Raw genomic sequence first — 15,138 nt, 5'->3', positions numbered from 1 at the left:
TTAGCATATGCCTTCCATGCCTTTTTAAATTTTTTTTTAAATCTGTTTATGTAGAAATAGGGTCTTCCCATGATGCCCGGGCTGGTCTCAAACTCCTGGGCTCAAGCAATCTTCCCTCCTCAGCCTCCCAAAATGCTGGGATTACAGGTATGAGCCACCTCACCTGGCCTCCTTATTTATCAAATACTGTTTCTGGGCCAGGCATGGTGGCTCATGCCTGTAATCCCAGCACTTTGGGAGGCCGAGGTGGGTGGATCACCTGAGGTCAGGAGTTTGAGACCAGCCTGGCCAACATGGTGAAACCCCATCTCTACTAAAAATACAAAAATTAGCCAGGTGTGGTGGTACATACCTGTAATCCCAGCTACTTGGGAAGCTGAGGTAGGAGAATCACTTGAACCCAGGAGGCAGAGGTTGCAGTGAGCCAAGATTGTGCCACTGCACTCCAGCCCGGGCGATAGAGTGAGACTCTGTCTCAAAAAAAAAAAAAAAAAAAAAAAAAAAATACTGTTTCTGGAGGTCCCTGCCTCAAGAGCAGAGGTAGGCACGCCTCTCAGGGTCACCACTGTGACCTTATTACATAATACCTGGCAGGCCTCCCATCTGAAATGTGTTGCTGTTGTTTCAGCTGTTGCTATCATTTGTTCCATCTGTTTTTTCGGTCCAGATGACTTCTCTTTGGGCACTAGATATCCTCACCTCTTCCTCCTTCTCTTCTAGGGTAAATTATTATTATTATTATTATTATTATTATTATTTTGAGTCAAGGTCTCACTTTGTCACCCAGGCTGGAGTGCAGTGGTGCCATCTCAGCTCACTGCAGCCTCCATCTCCCCGGGTTCAAGCAACCATCCCACATCAGCTTTCCGAGTAGCTGGGAGTACAGGCACATGCCACCACGCCAGGCTAATTTTTGTATTTTTTGTAGAGACGGGGTTTTGCCTTGTTTCCCAGGCTGGTCTTGAACTCCTGAGCTCAAGTGATCCACCCGCCTCGGTCTCCCAAAGTGCTGAGATAACAGGCGCGAGCCACCCGCACCCTGGGGTAAATTACTGATTCCCTAAACCAACTAGGAACATTGTCTTGCCTTTAATTTTGCTATTCCCTTTTCCTGAAGACAGAGCCACCAAATTCTTCATGTCAGATATCCCACCTGCCCACTTGGGCTTTTCAGGGAAGGCTGAAGTGATTGACAATAACAGACAGCAGTCTTCTGACTGCATTTGCTCTCCTTGACACCTGGCAAAAACAAGAATTGCTGGCTGCCAAGTGGCTAGTTCCAGGTGAGTTTCACTGACAGCGTCAGGCAGGCCCAAGAGCACAGGCAAGTGGAATACAAAAATTCACTTTTCCTTCAAGAAGGACACAACGTTTTGGTTTTCCTTCTTTGGCTTTTCCAGCTGACTCCTTTCTCCCTCTGGCCAATTTTACCCCATCCTCAGACAATCCCTACCCTTACTGCCATTTTCCAAATTGCAATCTTCAGCCCCAGCATGTGCCTAGTCCAGCCCTCTCACCTGTCCTAGTCTAAATACTGTCTACTTCCATCAGGACGCTTCAACCCCATTTGAAAGGGACAGAACAACCTTTCCAGAACACCAAGTACAAACACACAAATCGCTTCTGCCTTAGTGATCCCTGGAGGCTAAAGAATGGCTGAGAGCTATGGCTGCAAATGTTTTTGATCATCCACACATCAAACCCTTATAACAACCCTCAGCATATGTATATTTGCTCATATTATGCGCACATACTAACTTGAACTTTGTAAAACACACACAAAAATCCACTTTTCTTTTTTTTTTTTTTTTGAGACGGAGTCTCGCTCTGTCTCCCAGGCTGGAGGAGAGTGGTGCGATCTCGGCTCACTGCAACCTCCCCCCACCCGGGGTTCAAGAGATTGTCCTGCCTCAGCCTCCCAAGTAGCTGGGACTACAGACATCCACCACCACGCCCCGCTAATTTGTTTGTATTTTTAGTAGAGACGGGGTCTCACCGTGTTAGGCAGGATGGTCTCAATCTCCTGACCTCGTGATCCGCCCGCCTCGGCCTCCCAAAGTGCTGGGATTACAGGCGTTAGGCACCGCACCCGGCCAAAAAAACTTTTTTTTTTAAATTTTATTATTATTATACTTTAAGTTTTAGGGTACATGTGCACAATGTGCAGGTTAGTTACATATGTATACACGTGCCATGCTGGTGTGCTGCACCCATTAACTCGTCATTTAGCATTAGGTATATCTCCTAAAGCTATCCCTCCCCCCTCCCCCCAAAAAAAAACTTTTTAAGCTGGGCATGGTGGCATGCTCCTGTAGTCCCAGCTACTCGGGATACTGAGACGGGAAGATTGCTTGAGCCCAGGGGTTCGAGGCTGCAGTGATTATGATGGCACTACTGCATTCCAGCCTGGGTAAGAGTGAGACCCTGTCTCTAAATAAATAAATAAAGTTTTAAAATAAATTTAAATGTCAATAAATTTATTAAAAGTATATTATTTGGCTGGGCACGGTGGCTCACACCCGTAATCCCAGCACTTAGGGAGGCTGAGGCAGGTGGATCGTTTGAGGTCAGGAATTTGAGACCAGCCTGGCCACCATGGCAAACCCTGTCTCTACTAAAAAATATAAAAATTAGCCGGGTGGTAGTGGCGCACGCCTGTAATCCCAGCTACTCAGGAGGCTGAGGCAGGAGAATCGCTTGAATCTGGGAGGCGGAGGTTGCAGTGAGCCGAGCTTGTGCCACTGCACTCCAGCCTAGGCGACAGAGCGAGACCCTGTCTCAAAAATAAATAAATAAATAATAAAAACAAATGTATATTATTCATTTGAAACATTAGAGACATGGGTGGTTTTGTTCTGTTTTGTTTTCACATCTGCAACCATGGGTCTTGTGCACCTACCCGGGGCAAATACCTCCGACTCCATCACAGTCTTGACAAGAGGTTGAAGTGTGCAGATTGATTCCAGTTGCACCAATAAGCTTTGGGAACATATGATCCCCCTCCACTCTGCACTTCTGTACTGTCTTCCAACCTTCTTTCTACACATTCCCATCATATTTTTCCCCAACTTTCTGCCTTCTTTCTCTTCCTTTACCACGAAGCGTCTGCACCTTGCTAGTGGCGCCAAAGTTTGGAAAAGCGGACAAGTCCACTTAATGTTCCACAGTATAGAAATTGGCCTACGCCGGGCGCAGTGGCTCACGCCTGTAATCCCAGAACTTTGCGAGGCCAAGGCGGGCGGCTCACGAGGTCAGGAGTTCGAGACCAACCTGGCCAACATGGTGAAACCCCGTCTCTACTAAAAATACAAATATTAGCCGGGCGCGGGGGCGGGCGCCTGTAATCTTAGCTACGCGGGAGGCTTAGAGAGGAGAATGGATTGAACCCGGGAGGCGGAGGCTGCAGTGAGCCGAGATCGCGCCACTGCACTCCAGGCTGGGTGGCAGAGCAAGACTCAGTCTCAGAAAATAAATACATAAAATAGAAATAGGCGCTCGGTCAATACTTGAACCAAAGGAGGAACTCCTCACAGAGCCTGGCGTCCAGGTCGGTCAAACTCAGCCCTGGGGCCCCAGGGCTGGGCACCCTGAGCGGCAACGTGGCCAAAACCCTAACCCCGGGCTCCCAGCCCTAGTAGCAGCCCACGGGCGTCCCAGCCCGGCTAACGTCTAACCCTCTGTCCCACTGCCTTTAGAGGTCGCAGCGTAATCGGGAATGCCTGGGGCTCCCTCCCAGAGCGGGTCGCCCCAGTGATCACAACAGGTTCAGATGCGCTGCCAAGCGATTGATCCAGGCAGCGCCAAGCGCCGACCAGCTCACCCGCACCGCGCCCGCGCCGGCGCGTCACTCCCAGAGACGTCACAACCGGTCGGAACCCAGCGAGCAGCCGGAGTTGAGCGGGACGCTGAGGGAGGGCGGGGCCCTGACGCGCGGGGCGGGGAAGGGCGGGGCTTCGGTGGGGCGGGGAAGGGCGGGGCTTCGGTGGGGCGGGGCCCTGACAGGCCGAGCTCGCGGCCGGCTGCCGGCCAGGCAGACCCTGCAGCTGAGTTGCGCTGTAGCTGTGGCAGGTGAGAGCCTCCGGAAGGGAGGCGGCCTCTGGCCCGGATCCCGCTCCGCGATCGCCCACTCGGGCGCTCGGCCGGGCCTGGCAGGGAAGGGCCGCCGCCGCCGCCGCGCGTTGGCGAGGCCTGGCGGGGCCGCGGGGCCCAGGAATGGCGTAAGGGGCCCCCCCAGACTCCGAGACGGCCCTAGCGGGTCGCCGGCTGTGGGACGGCGGCGTGCCCTTCCTTTCCTCCCTCCCAGGTTCGCGCCCGAGCTCTGCTAGCGACCCGTCCGACAACTTCCGGACTCCCAGGTAGGGAGGAGCCCCTATTAGCACTGCCAGTTTACCCCGAATACCTGGCCGTTTTGGAAGGGCCGGGACCCCCTCCCCTGCCTTGTGGGTGCATCTGCTCAAACTCTGTCGGCCCCTCAAGCAGAAATGGTGTGGGATCTGGGCCAAACCCCTCTTGGAGTGACTCAGAGCCGCCAGCCCTACTGGAGGGATGGGGCATGGGGTGGATGGCCCCTAGCCTTTCCCTTCTGAACTGGTTTGTATCACCCTGCTGGCTTCAGTCCTGGTGCCTTCATCTTAGCTCCTCTACTTTGCCTCTCCCACCCCACTGGTTTTCCTGCCTCCCTTCTCAGAGGTAAGACACATGGCTGGACCAAGGCCTCCAGGGTAAGTGACCCGAACTTCAAGCCAGCAGAGGCCATGTCATCCTAAGCTAGGGATAGGGGAGGCTCGCCGGGATGAACCTTTGGCTTAACCTAACCTCTGCTCCCTACTTCTGCCTCACCCCAGTCTCAGATGACGGGAGGCCAGTGCCAAAGACGGATAGGATCTATAGAGGCAGTCCTCTTCTAGGACTGGGACACAACAGCACATGAGGCAACTGACAGGGGTGATGTTAAGCTGTTGTGTCTCCATCCTGGTTGCCCCATTTCTAGCAGGTGATATGACACTACGGTGGTCACTGCCCAGATTGAGAAGTGGAAGGGAGTGTTGCTGGCCGCTAGAAACACTCATAATTCCACTGGGAGTTTGAGGCTCTGGTAGGGGCGCATGTGGGCATGGGAAGGAGCCCTGCACTCTGAGCACAGCCTCTCAGATGTAACGCAGTGGCTCTGGGAGCTCAAAGTCTCGGACCAGTGGGAGCTCTGACAAAAGGAGGAGAAACCCCCCCAGTAGACATGTGGCTCTGTCTGATCCACTCCTGCTGCCCCTTCTGGCAACTTCCCTGGGGAGGGAGGACCTGCTTCCCAGCAGGACCCTCATCGAGTCACTGTAGGGGTAAGTAGAGCAGGCCGGGGAGCCACAGCTGAATCACACTCAAGGGCCAGCACTAGGCATTGCCTCTCCATTCCTGAGTGTGGGGCAAGGGTCCCTGCTGAGTTTTACTCTTAGCAGTGGGCTTCCAGATCCCCATGCTCCTGGGTTCTTGACTGCGCGCCCTCACCAGCTGCCTCTCTGTGTCCCTTACCTCCTCAGGGGGAGCCCTGCCATCAAGGAAGACAGCACAGGACTGGGACCCACCCATGAACCCTTCTCAGGACAACCCAACAGCACCAGTGGGGATGTTCTCCTAAGCCGCAGAGGGCCTGGGCACGCCATCCATCCTCCAGGAAGGCCATGGTGTTAATGCAGGGCAAGGGCAGCTCTCAGCAGTGGCCTGGTCTGGGAGGCGAGGGTGGTGGCACAGGTCCCTTAGGCATGCTCAGAGCTGCCCTGCTGCTCATCAGCCTGCCGTGGGGGGCCCAAGGGACAGCCAGCACCAGCCTCAGCACTGCTGGGGGTCACACTGTGCCACTGACTGGGGGCCGCTACTTGAGCATTGGAGATGGCTCTGTGATGGAGTTTGAGTTTCCTGAGGAGAGTGAGGGCATCATTGTGATCTCCAGCCAGTACCCAGGCCAGGCCAACAGGACGGCGCCCGGCCCCATGCTCAGGGTCACATCCCTGGACACAGAGGTGCTGACCATCAAGAACGTGAGTGCCATAACCTGGGGAGGCGGGGGTGGCTTTGTGGTGAGCATCCACTCAGGCCTGGCTGGGCTGGCCCCACTCCACATCCAGCTCGTGGACACCCATGAGGCCCCGCCCACACTGATTGAGGAGCGGAGAGACTTCTGCATCAAGGTCTCACCTGCTGAAGACACCCCTGCCACCCTCAGCGCCGACCTAGCCCACTTCTCGGAAAACCCAATACTCTACCTGCTCCTGCCTCTTATCTTTGTCAACAAGTGTTCGTTTGGGTGCAAAGTGGAACTCGAGGTTCTGAAGGGGCTCATGCAGAGCCCCCAGCCCATGCTGCTGGGCCTCCTGGGCCAGTTTCTGGTCATGCCCTTGTACGCTTTCCTCATGGCCAAGGTCTTCATGCTGCCCAAGGCCCTGGCTCTGGGCCTCATCATCACCTGCTCGTCGCCTGGCGGCGGGGGTAGCTACCTCTTCAGCCTCCTTCTTGGAGGGGACGTCACCCTGGCCATCTCCATGACTTTCATCTCTACGGTGGCTGCCACTGGCTTCTTGCCTCTGTCTTCGGCCATCTACAGCCGCCTGCTCAGCATCCATGAGACACTCCACGTGCCCATCTCCAAGATCCTGGGGACCCTGCTGTTCATCGCCATCCCCATAGCCGTGGGCGTGCTGATCAAGTCGAAGCTCCCCAAGTTCTCCCAGCTGCTGCTGCAGGTCATCAAGCCCTTCAGCTTTGTGCTCCTCCTGGGCGGCCTCTTCCTGGCCTATCGCATGGGGGTCTTCATCCTGGCAGGCATCCAGCTACCCATCGTACTGGTGGGTATCACGGTGCCCCTGGTTGGCCTGTTGGTGGGCTACTGCCTAGCCACATGTCTGAAGCTGCCAGTGGCCCAGCGGCGGACGGTCAGCATTGAGGTAGGGGTGCAGAACAGCCTGCTGGCCTTGGCCATGCTGCAGCTATCCCTCCGCCGCCTTCAAGCTGACTATGCCTCCCAGGCCCCCTTCATTGTGGCACTGAGCGGCACCTCCGAGATGCTGGCCTTGGTCATCGGCCACTTCATCTACAGCAGCCTGTTCCCAGTTCCCTGAGGCCTCTGGGTCAAGCTTTCATCAGCCAAAGTTCTCATGCACTATGCACTCAGAAAAATCCAGGCTTCTTTTTTTTTACTGATTTTTTATTCTCCAGCTTTCAGTGCCAAAGAGGCCATGCTGAGTTAGGTAGGTGGGCAGTGCCCAGAAAATATATTTCAATAAAAGAGAGAAGCAAGCTTGGGTCCCTTGTACTCTTTGCCCTTTGGGGCCTGGGCGTAGGGTTAGAAAGAGTGTGCTGGGTAAGTGTGGACCAGGGTGGAGGGCCAGCTTGGGTGACACGGTGACCCCTGCATAGGCTTTCTCTACCTGGGAGAGGTGGGAGGATGAGGGCAGAGGCGTAGCCCCCCTGCCCCCTCTGAAGCTCAGTGGGGTGTTTCGCAGCCAGACCAGAAAGGAGGAGGTAGAAAGCCACCAGACAGGGAGCGGAGGCGGGCCGTCTGTGGGTATGCGGGGCCAGGTGCCGCCAGCAGTCCTGGCGCGTGGGGTGGTCCAGGCAGTCCGCGGGGGCGAATGTACCTTCTGGCCCTCCCTTCTCCATGTCCCAGCTCCCAGATGACGCCAACCTGGCCCGACTGGTTCCTGCTCCCAACTCCCCCGCGCCGTTGCTTTGGGAGGGGTCCGCCGGCCAGGGCGGTCGATGCGCGTGTGCTAGGCGGGACCCCGGGGGGACTCCTCCCGGGGCGCAATTGGGCCGGGGGGCGGGGCCAGGGCGTGGACGGGGCAGGAGGGCGGGGCCGGGAAGCGCGGGCGGCGGGCGCGCCCCACTCGCTGCTTCCGGCGGCGGCGGCGGGCGGTTCCAGCGCGCGCCCGGGGCGGCGGCGCGCGGCGGGGGGTGGTTGGGGTGCGCGCCGGCCCGAGTGGACGCCGTCGCGACCGCCATGCAGCTGACGGTGAAGGCGCTGCAGGGCCGCGAGTGCAGCCTGCAGGTAGGGTCCCCGGGCCGGGCCGCCGGGTCCGGCGCGCTCTCTCGCCCGCTCCTGGCAGGGGGACCGGCAGGGCCGAGGGCGGGCACGGGGCGGCCGGGCCGAGGGCTGGGAGCCGGGAGAGCTGCCCTCGGGAGCGGACGCGTGGGCTTCGCCGTCTGGGGGCCGCGGGCTCAACCCTTGCCTCCCACCCTCCGCGCGGCCAGGTGCCAGAGGACGAGCTGGTGTCCACGCTGAAGCAGCTGGTCTCCGAGAAGCTGAACGTCCCCGTGCGCCAGCAGCGGCTGCTGTTCAAGGGCAAGGCCCTGGCAGGTACCCAGGGAGAGGAGACGCCCGGGGAGCCCCGCAGGAAGCGGGACCGGGGTGCGCGGGCCGAGGCCGGCAGCCGTGTGTCGGGTCGGGGTGCGGGCGCCAAGCGCCACATGACCCCAAGGGAGGCGGCCGCATGCCTCACAGCCGGATGCCGCGGCGCTCTGCTCCCGCCGCCCGAGGCGGCCTCGCGTCCCGGGCCACCCCCACGGCGGCGGCGGAGGAGGAACCCATCGATCTGTCTTTGGCAGATGGGAAACGACTCTCGGATTATAGCATCGGGCCCAACTCCAAGCTCAACCTAGTGGTCAAACCCCTGGAGAAGGTGCTACTAGAAGAAGGCGAGGCCCAGAGGCTGGCCGACTCTCCACCCCCGCAGGTCTGGCAGCTGATCTCCAAAGTCTTGGCCCGCCACTTCAGTGCGGCAGATGCCAGCAGGGTCCTGGAACAGCTGCAGAGGGTGAGAAGCGTAACCCTGAGCATCCTCTCCTGGCCCAGTTGCTCCCAGCCCCTACCTCTGTTGCAGTGTATGGCCCCCCACTGGCAGCCCCTCAATCTTCCTGCCCTTCTCTCCCCAGGATTACGAGAGGTCCCTGAGCCGCCTGACGCTGGACGACATCGAACGGTTGGCCAGCCGCTTCCTGCACCCTGAAGTGACTGAGACAATGGAGAAGGGCTTCTCCAAATAGAATTCTCGGAGCATGGGGAGGTGCCCAACGCCAGGCTACAGCTGCATGTCGCACTAAGTGTGTTCTCCTGTTGCAGTTGGGCTCATCATAATAATAGCTGGCATGTACCTGGCTCTGGCCAGGTGCTGGGCACTCCTCACAGCTTGACCTGGGTTTGCTTCCGCACCCTCAGAAGAGGTGAGCCAGCACAGCAGAGGCACCGGCGATGAAGTGGCAGAGCCCCAGTCGGAATCCAGCGGCTTCTGAAAGTGCCTTGGTGTGAGGAGGAGGAAGGGGCCGCTTGGAGAGCTGGGCTCTCGCATGTCATGTTTAGCCCACTGAGAATATACCCTCAGGTGACTCCCTCCCGATCCTGAAAGGGAAAGCAGCTGTCACCTGACTTCTGGCGGGTCCAACATAGCCCTCAGCTTACCTCTGCAGGAGGCCAAGTGACAGCCAGCCCTGGACCCCCCCACCCCCACAGCTGCTGCAGCCAGTGTGCGAGTGTGCATTCGACAAATGGAAAAGCAGATTGGGGCCAGGGAGTCAGCAAGGCACCCCAGCTCTGTGATGTGACTTTGGGCGAGTCTCAGTGCCACTTGGTCCCCAGCCACGGACTCTGTACAGTGAGGGCCACTCCCCAACCTGAGTCAGTGTCCTCTGTCTCACAGGGCCCCTCTCCCTTCTGTTCAGTAAACAAACTGAAGCCAAAAGTGAAGCCGTGGCCAAGTGTGACCCAGAGATGGGGTGTCCTGGCCCTTAGTGACACAGCTCCTCTCTGGGGCACCCTATCTGCTTGTCTCCTCCAGGAGGCGTTAGGGCTGAGGGGTGACTCAGCAAGGCAGTGTCAGAGCTGGGACTGGGTGTAGGCCTTTGTCCTCGTCCCCAGCACTCGCCTCCCTGTGGAAGATGAACACATCCCAGCCACCTGTGTACAGGGGCTCACTTCGTGTGCTCCTTGTTGCCTGAGAGGAAACCTTGGGGTGCCAGGTGGGGGCAGAAGCATGGGCTGGGTTCCGATTCCTCCTCCTCCACCCTGCCCTGTGTGCGGGCACAAGAGGACATCTAACCACCTGCTCCTTGGAGGAGGCCCCCAGGGGTGGTAGAGGCTGGAAGGCAGCCATAGCAGGAGGACGCCACTCCGGCCCTTCACCCTTGCCAAGTGAGCTGCTCACAGTGTGGTCAGGGCTGCGCGTGCTGGAGGCCCTCCTGCCTGGGCCTTGTGGGGCAAATATTGGGTCCCCAGGCTGGAAAGATGGACAGAGGCCCAATGGGTGAAGGCTTTGAAGAGCACACAGAAGCCCCTGGCCCCCCACGAGAGCTGGAGAGCCATGTATATGGCTTCAAAGCCACCTATGGCAGGGACACACTTGTGAGCATGTGTGGCCTGCAGCTCAGGTGATACATTTACCAGTATTCTTGTTTGTGTGGTGCCAGGAAATTGATTTTGGAAAGTGAAATAACATTAAAGGTGAATGTGAGACTTCTACTTTTATCCAAAAGGAGCTATATTAGCTAGGCTGTTTCTGATATCCAATCATTGGTTTAACAATAAAGGCAATTTGTTTAATCAGTTAACGGAAATTTCTTGGCTTATGAAAGTGAAAAGTCCAGTGGTAATTGGCATTGGCAGCAGGTGAGCAATTTCATCCAGTGTCTTCCTGCCTCCCTCTGCGTTTGTATCTGCTACATCCCAGGCCACCACCTCCAAGGATGAAAAGATGGCTGCCTGCAGCTTCCACAGAATCCCTCCCTCACTGCCAGAGCAGCATCTTCTCTGTGTAGCACCTCTGCTGTCTCAGATGCCCCCAGCAAATAAACACTTTTCTCATTGGTCAGACTGGATTGTGTGTCCAATCATTTTGGCTGGGGTAGGGGGTAATTCTCCGTCAGGGCTGGCTCCCTGGAGCTAGGCATGGGGCCACTTCCCTGGACACACATGGGCTATGCAAGGGACAGAAGGCTCTGGGGGAGGGCTGGATGAATGGATATCCTCAATGGTGGCCGCAAATGGCAGCTGTCCACTACAGGGGCCATGCATGTGTCAGATCAGGGCCACCTTGCAGGTAGTGGAGGAGAGGGCTGGAGGCATCAAGATCACACAGGGAAAGCGTTTTCTGAGGCTTGGGTTAGGGAAAGCACCAGAGAGAGGAAACACTGCAGGGATGGGAGACAGGAAGTGGGGGAATTATTAGAGGACACTGGGGATTCTGCATGAAGATGGAGCAGCCACAGGCTGCAGCTCCCCCGATGCTGAGATCCTTTAACAGGGGTCAGAATGTTTACTGCAGGTGTTCCGCCCCTCTGAGCCAACTGTCTGCCCTGAGAGGTAACGCCGAGTCATCCACTGCCCCCTGCCCGGTGAAGGGCCCTGAGACCCACCACCTGCCCCTCAGGGAGGGGCCTCGGGACAGTATCTGAGTCCTGCGGCCATGGTGTGACTACAATGACATCAGGAGATAGCAGCATGAGTGAAGGGCCCAGCTGGGATGAGATGCTTTTGGTGTCGTTTCCCAAGGGCCCACGGAAGCAAGAGCGGCCTCAGAGGACAGCAGCATTTGCCTTGGGGTGGGGAGGTTCCCTGGCAATGGATTAGCTGTGCCCACAGTTTGCTGGCACTTTGCAGGTGTCCCATGTGAGCCTCACCAGCTCCAATAGATCTGCCCGGGCCTGGTACTCCCAGGAGTGGATGCAGCAGAGGTGACCAGCCTTGAGCCCCCCAGCCTTGAAGAGCCTTCAGGAGAGATGAGAGACACACAGCAATTGCCCTGTCCTCCTCCAGGGCCCAGCTGGAGCGGCCTGCATACACCTTTGGGGCCCCACTGAATGGCTGGCAGTCCTCATTCCTCACCCTCTTCCGCCTTTGCTCTCCTGCTGTTTCCACCGCTTGCTCCTTCTCAGGCTCTCTTGCTGGTTCTTCACACACACCCCACCCCTCAATGTTGGCGCCCCAGGGCTCTGTCCCTGAGCCCCTTCTCTTCTCTCTGTATCACTCCTTGGGGAGCTCATCCAGCTTGCTTTCTATTTCTGTGCCTCACTGCCATGTCTATGTCTCATCCTGGTCCTCTCTCCTGAGCTCCAGCCCATGTCTTCTAGACAGCGCCTGACTTTGCTGCAGACACCCTACTCATCACTGAGTGCCCCCCTGTGTCCCAAGTGCTGGCAACCCTGAGACTGGAAGACACAGTCCCTTCCCTCTTGGCACTCACGTCCAGCACTGGCCAGCTCCTCAGCACACACATTTTCTCCATGGCCCAACTGGATGAATGGTAATGCCACTCAGCCAGGCTTCTGAGGGAGCAGGAGGCCATCTTTGCCTCTCCCAACTAGCCATTCTCCACAGGCAATCAGGCAAGAATATTTTTGGAAGCATCCAGGGCAGCTGATACTGTATCCTTTCCTCCTCTGACCACACTCACCCCCAGCCCCCTCATCAGGCAGCTGGCAGGGTCAGGCTGCCCCACTGTTGAAGAGGCTCAGTTTGATCACGTGGTCCAGGTGGCGGCTGCCAGATCTCTCCCCTGTAAAGACGCAGTTTCCCTTCCTGATTCACAAGTAATTTGGGGTAATATTTGGGGACTTTGTGAATATCCTGTCCCCAACAACCTTTCAGCTAATGCTTTTGCCATCCAGTGACAATCCTTGCCTGAATCAATTTTTTTTTTTTTTTTTTTTTTTTTTTTTTTGTGAGATGGAGCCTCACTCTGTCACCCAGGCTGGAGTGCAATGGCGTGGTCTTGGCTCACTGCTATCTCTGCCTCCTGGGTTCGAGAGATTCTCCCGCCTCAGCCTCCTGAGTAGCTGAGACTACAGGTGCGTGCCACCACACCCGACTAATTTTTTTTGTACTTTTAGTAGAGATGGGATTTCACTGTGTTGGCCAGGCTGGTCTCGAACTCCTGACCTCGCAATTCACTCGCCTCAGCTTCCCAAAGTGCTGGAATTACAGGCGTGAGCCACTGCACCTGGCCATCCTGAATCAATTATTAAGTTAATAACAATTATTACATTGGTGGTTGCAAAAATGGTAATTTTCTGATAGTTTTTTCTACAGCCATTACTTGCCATTTCCCTATAAAAACCTTTCCTTCATCTCTGCTTTCTTTCCTGAATATCATGGACTTTTTTGTTTGTTTGTTTGATTGAGACAGAGTCTCACTCTGTTACTTGTGCAGAGTGCAGTGGCTAGATCATAGCTCACTGTAGCCTTGACTTCCTGGGCTCAAGCAATCCTCCTGCCTCAGCCTCTCTAGTAGCTGGGACCACAGGCACACACTGTCACAGCCGGCTAAATTTTTTTTTTTTTTTTGAGACAGAGTTTTGCTCTTGTTGCCCAGGCTGGAGTGCAAAGGTGCGATCTGGGCTCACCACAACCTCCGCCTCCCGGGTTCAAGCCACTCTCCTGTCTCAGCCTCCCGAATAGCTGGGATTACAAGCTCCTGCCACCACAACTGGCTAATTTTTGTATTTTTAGTAAAGATGGGGTTTCACCATGTTAGCCAGGCTGGTCTCAAACTCTTGACCTCAGGTGATCCATCCATCTCGGCCTCCCAAAGTGCTGGGATTATAGGAGTGAGCCACCATGCCAGGCCTGGCTAAAATTTAATAATTTTTTTTTTTTTTTTTTTTTTTGGTAGAGACAGGGTCTCACCATGTTGCTCAGGCTAATCTCGAACTCCTGGCCTCAAGTGATCCTCCTACCTCAGCATCCAAAAGTTCTGGGATGACAGGCTTGAGTCAAGACACCTGGCCAAGCCAATTCATTTTTTTGTGGGGAGGGGAGTGGGGGTAGAAATACTATATGGCCGGGCACGGTAGCTCACGCCTTAATCTCAGCGCTTTGGGAGGCTGAGGCAGGTGGATCACTTGAGCCCAGGAGGTGGAGACCAGCACAGGCAACATAGTGAAACCCCACCTCTACCAAAAAATACAAAAATTAGGGGTGGGGGACAAAAAAAATTACAAAAATTAGCCGAGCGTGGTGGCACACAGCTGTACCACACCTGTAGTCCCAGCTACTCGGGAGGCCGAGGTGGGAGAATCACTTGAGTTCAGGAGGTGGAGGTTGCAGTGAGCTGAGATTGTGCCACTGCACTCCAGCCTGGGCAACAGAGCAAGTCTCTGTCTCAAAAAAAAGAGAAAGAAAAAGAAAGAAGAAAGAAAGAGAGAAAGAGAGAAAGAAAGAAAGGGAGGGAGGGAGGGAGGGAGGGACGGAGAGAGGGAGGGAGGGAGGGAAAGAAAGAAAGAAAGAAAGAAAAAGAAAGAAAGAAAGAAAGAAAGAAAGAGAAGGAGAAAAGAAAAGAAAGAAAAAGGAAAGAAAGAAAGAGAGAGAAAGAGAGAAAGAAAAGAAAGCGAGCGAGCTGGGCACGGTGGCTCATGCCTGTAATGTCAGCACTTTGGGAGGCCGAGGCGGGCGGATCACCCAAGGCCACGAGTTCGAGACCATCCTGGCTAACATGGTGAAACCCCGTTTCTACTAAAAATACAAAAAATTAGCTGGGCGTAGTGGCACGCACCTGTAATTCCAGCTACATGGGAGGCTGAGGCAGGAGAATCGCTTGAACCCAGGAGGTGGAGGTTGTAGTGAGCTGAGATCGTGCCATTGCACTCCAGCTTGGGAAACAAGAGTAAACTCTGTCTCAGAAAAAGGAAGGAAGGAAGGGAGGGAGGGAGGGAGGGAGAGAAGAGAGGGAGGGAAGGGAGGGAGGAGGGAAAGAAAGAAAAAAGAGAGAAAGAAAGAGAAAAGAAAGAAAGAAAAGAAGAAATACTATATAGTAAATTGAAATGGGCAAATGTGATGAAGAATGCCTGTGGGTACTGAGTTACACTGGTGATCCTGAAGGCCTCTTGGAGGTGACATTGGAGCCAAGGTCCTAATGACAAGGAGGAGCTAGCCATGGGAAAGTTTGGGGACAGTCTTACAAATAGAAGAATAAGTGCAAAGGGCTGGGGTCAGGCTACCCTTGGTCAGAAGCAGAGAGAAGATCCCAGAGGCCACAAAGAATGAGGGAGCAGGCAGGTGGGGTAAGAGGCAAGAGAAGGAGCTGGGAGTTAGGTCACATTGGACTTTTATAAGATAGAGCAAGGAGTTTGGACTTTAGTCCAAGAGCAAAGGGAAATCATTTTAGT

At 55.6% G+C, this 15,138-nt stretch overlaps 2 protein-coding genes across 4 annotated transcripts; both read left to right on the top strand.

The window, feature by feature from the left end:
• Nucleotides 1-3,955: 3,955 nt before the first annotated feature.
• SLC10A3 (solute carrier family 10 member 3) lies at nt 3,956-7,284 on the top strand. Of its 3 annotated transcripts, XM_054472844.2 has the most exons (4): nt 3,964-4,068; nt 4,304-4,355; nt 5,532-6,029; nt 6,117-7,284. In XM_054472844.2, exons 3-4 carry the CDS (start codon nt 5,673-5,675, stop codon nt 7,104-7,106), a joined length of 1,347 nt encoding a protein of 448 aa, XP_054328819.1. In that variant the 5' UTR covers nt 3,964-4,068; nt 4,304-4,355; nt 5,532-5,672; the 3' UTR covers nt 7,107-7,284. The 3 variants fall into 3 exon arrangements, with proteins under 3 accessions (XP_054328817.1, XP_054328819.1, XP_054328818.1); XM_054472842.2 differs by having other exon boundaries at nt 3,956-4,068; nt 5,532-7,284; XM_054472843.2 differs by having other exon boundaries at nt 3,995-4,355.
• A 601-nt stretch (nt 7,285-7,885) lies between these two features.
• UBL4A (ubiquitin like 4A) lies at nt 7,886-10,847 on the top strand. The gene is made up of 4 exons (XM_054472914.2): nt 7,886-8,035; nt 8,239-8,344; nt 8,593-8,801; nt 8,920-10,847. The coding sequence occupies exons 1-4, from the start codon at nt 7,988-7,990 to the stop codon at nt 9,028-9,030; spliced, it is 474 nt and encodes a 157-aa protein (XP_054328889.1). The 5' UTR covers nt 7,886-7,987; the 3' UTR covers nt 9,031-10,847.
• Nucleotides 10,848-15,138: the final 4,291 nt, after the last annotated feature.

Source organism: Pongo pygmaeus, chromosome X (assembly GCF_028885625.2).
Source record: "Pongo pygmaeus isolate AG05252 chromosome X, NHGRI_mPonPyg2-v2.0_pri, whole genome shotgun sequence".
Classification (NCBI taxonomy): Eukaryota; Metazoa; Chordata; class Mammalia; order Primates; family Hominidae; genus Pongo; species Pongo pygmaeus.
The sequence above is the reverse complement of the archived record's forward strand: the minus strand, read 5'-3'. Positions and strand labels throughout refer to the sequence as shown.

What these genes read in the sequence shown, in the direction of transcription:
- SLC10A3 (XM_054472842.2), top strand. Translation starts at nt 5,673, where the DNA reads ATGGTGTTAATGCAGGGCAAGGGCAGCTCTCAGCAGTGGCCTGGTCTG.
- UBL4A (XM_054472914.2), top strand. Translation starts at nt 7,988, where the DNA reads ATGCAGCTGACGGTGAAGGCGCTGCAGGGCCGCGAGTGCAGCCTGCAG. An exon ending in GCCGCGAGTGCAGCCTGCAG is followed by an intron (nt 8,036 to 8,238) that starts GTAGGGTCCCCG and finishes CCGCGCGGCCAG; the next exon opens with GTGCCAGAGGACGAGCTGGT. An exon ending in CAAGGGCAAGGCCCTGGCAG is followed by an intron (nt 8,345 to 8,592) that starts GTACCCAGGGAG and finishes TGTCTTTGGCAG; the next exon opens with ATGGGAAACGACTCTCGGAT.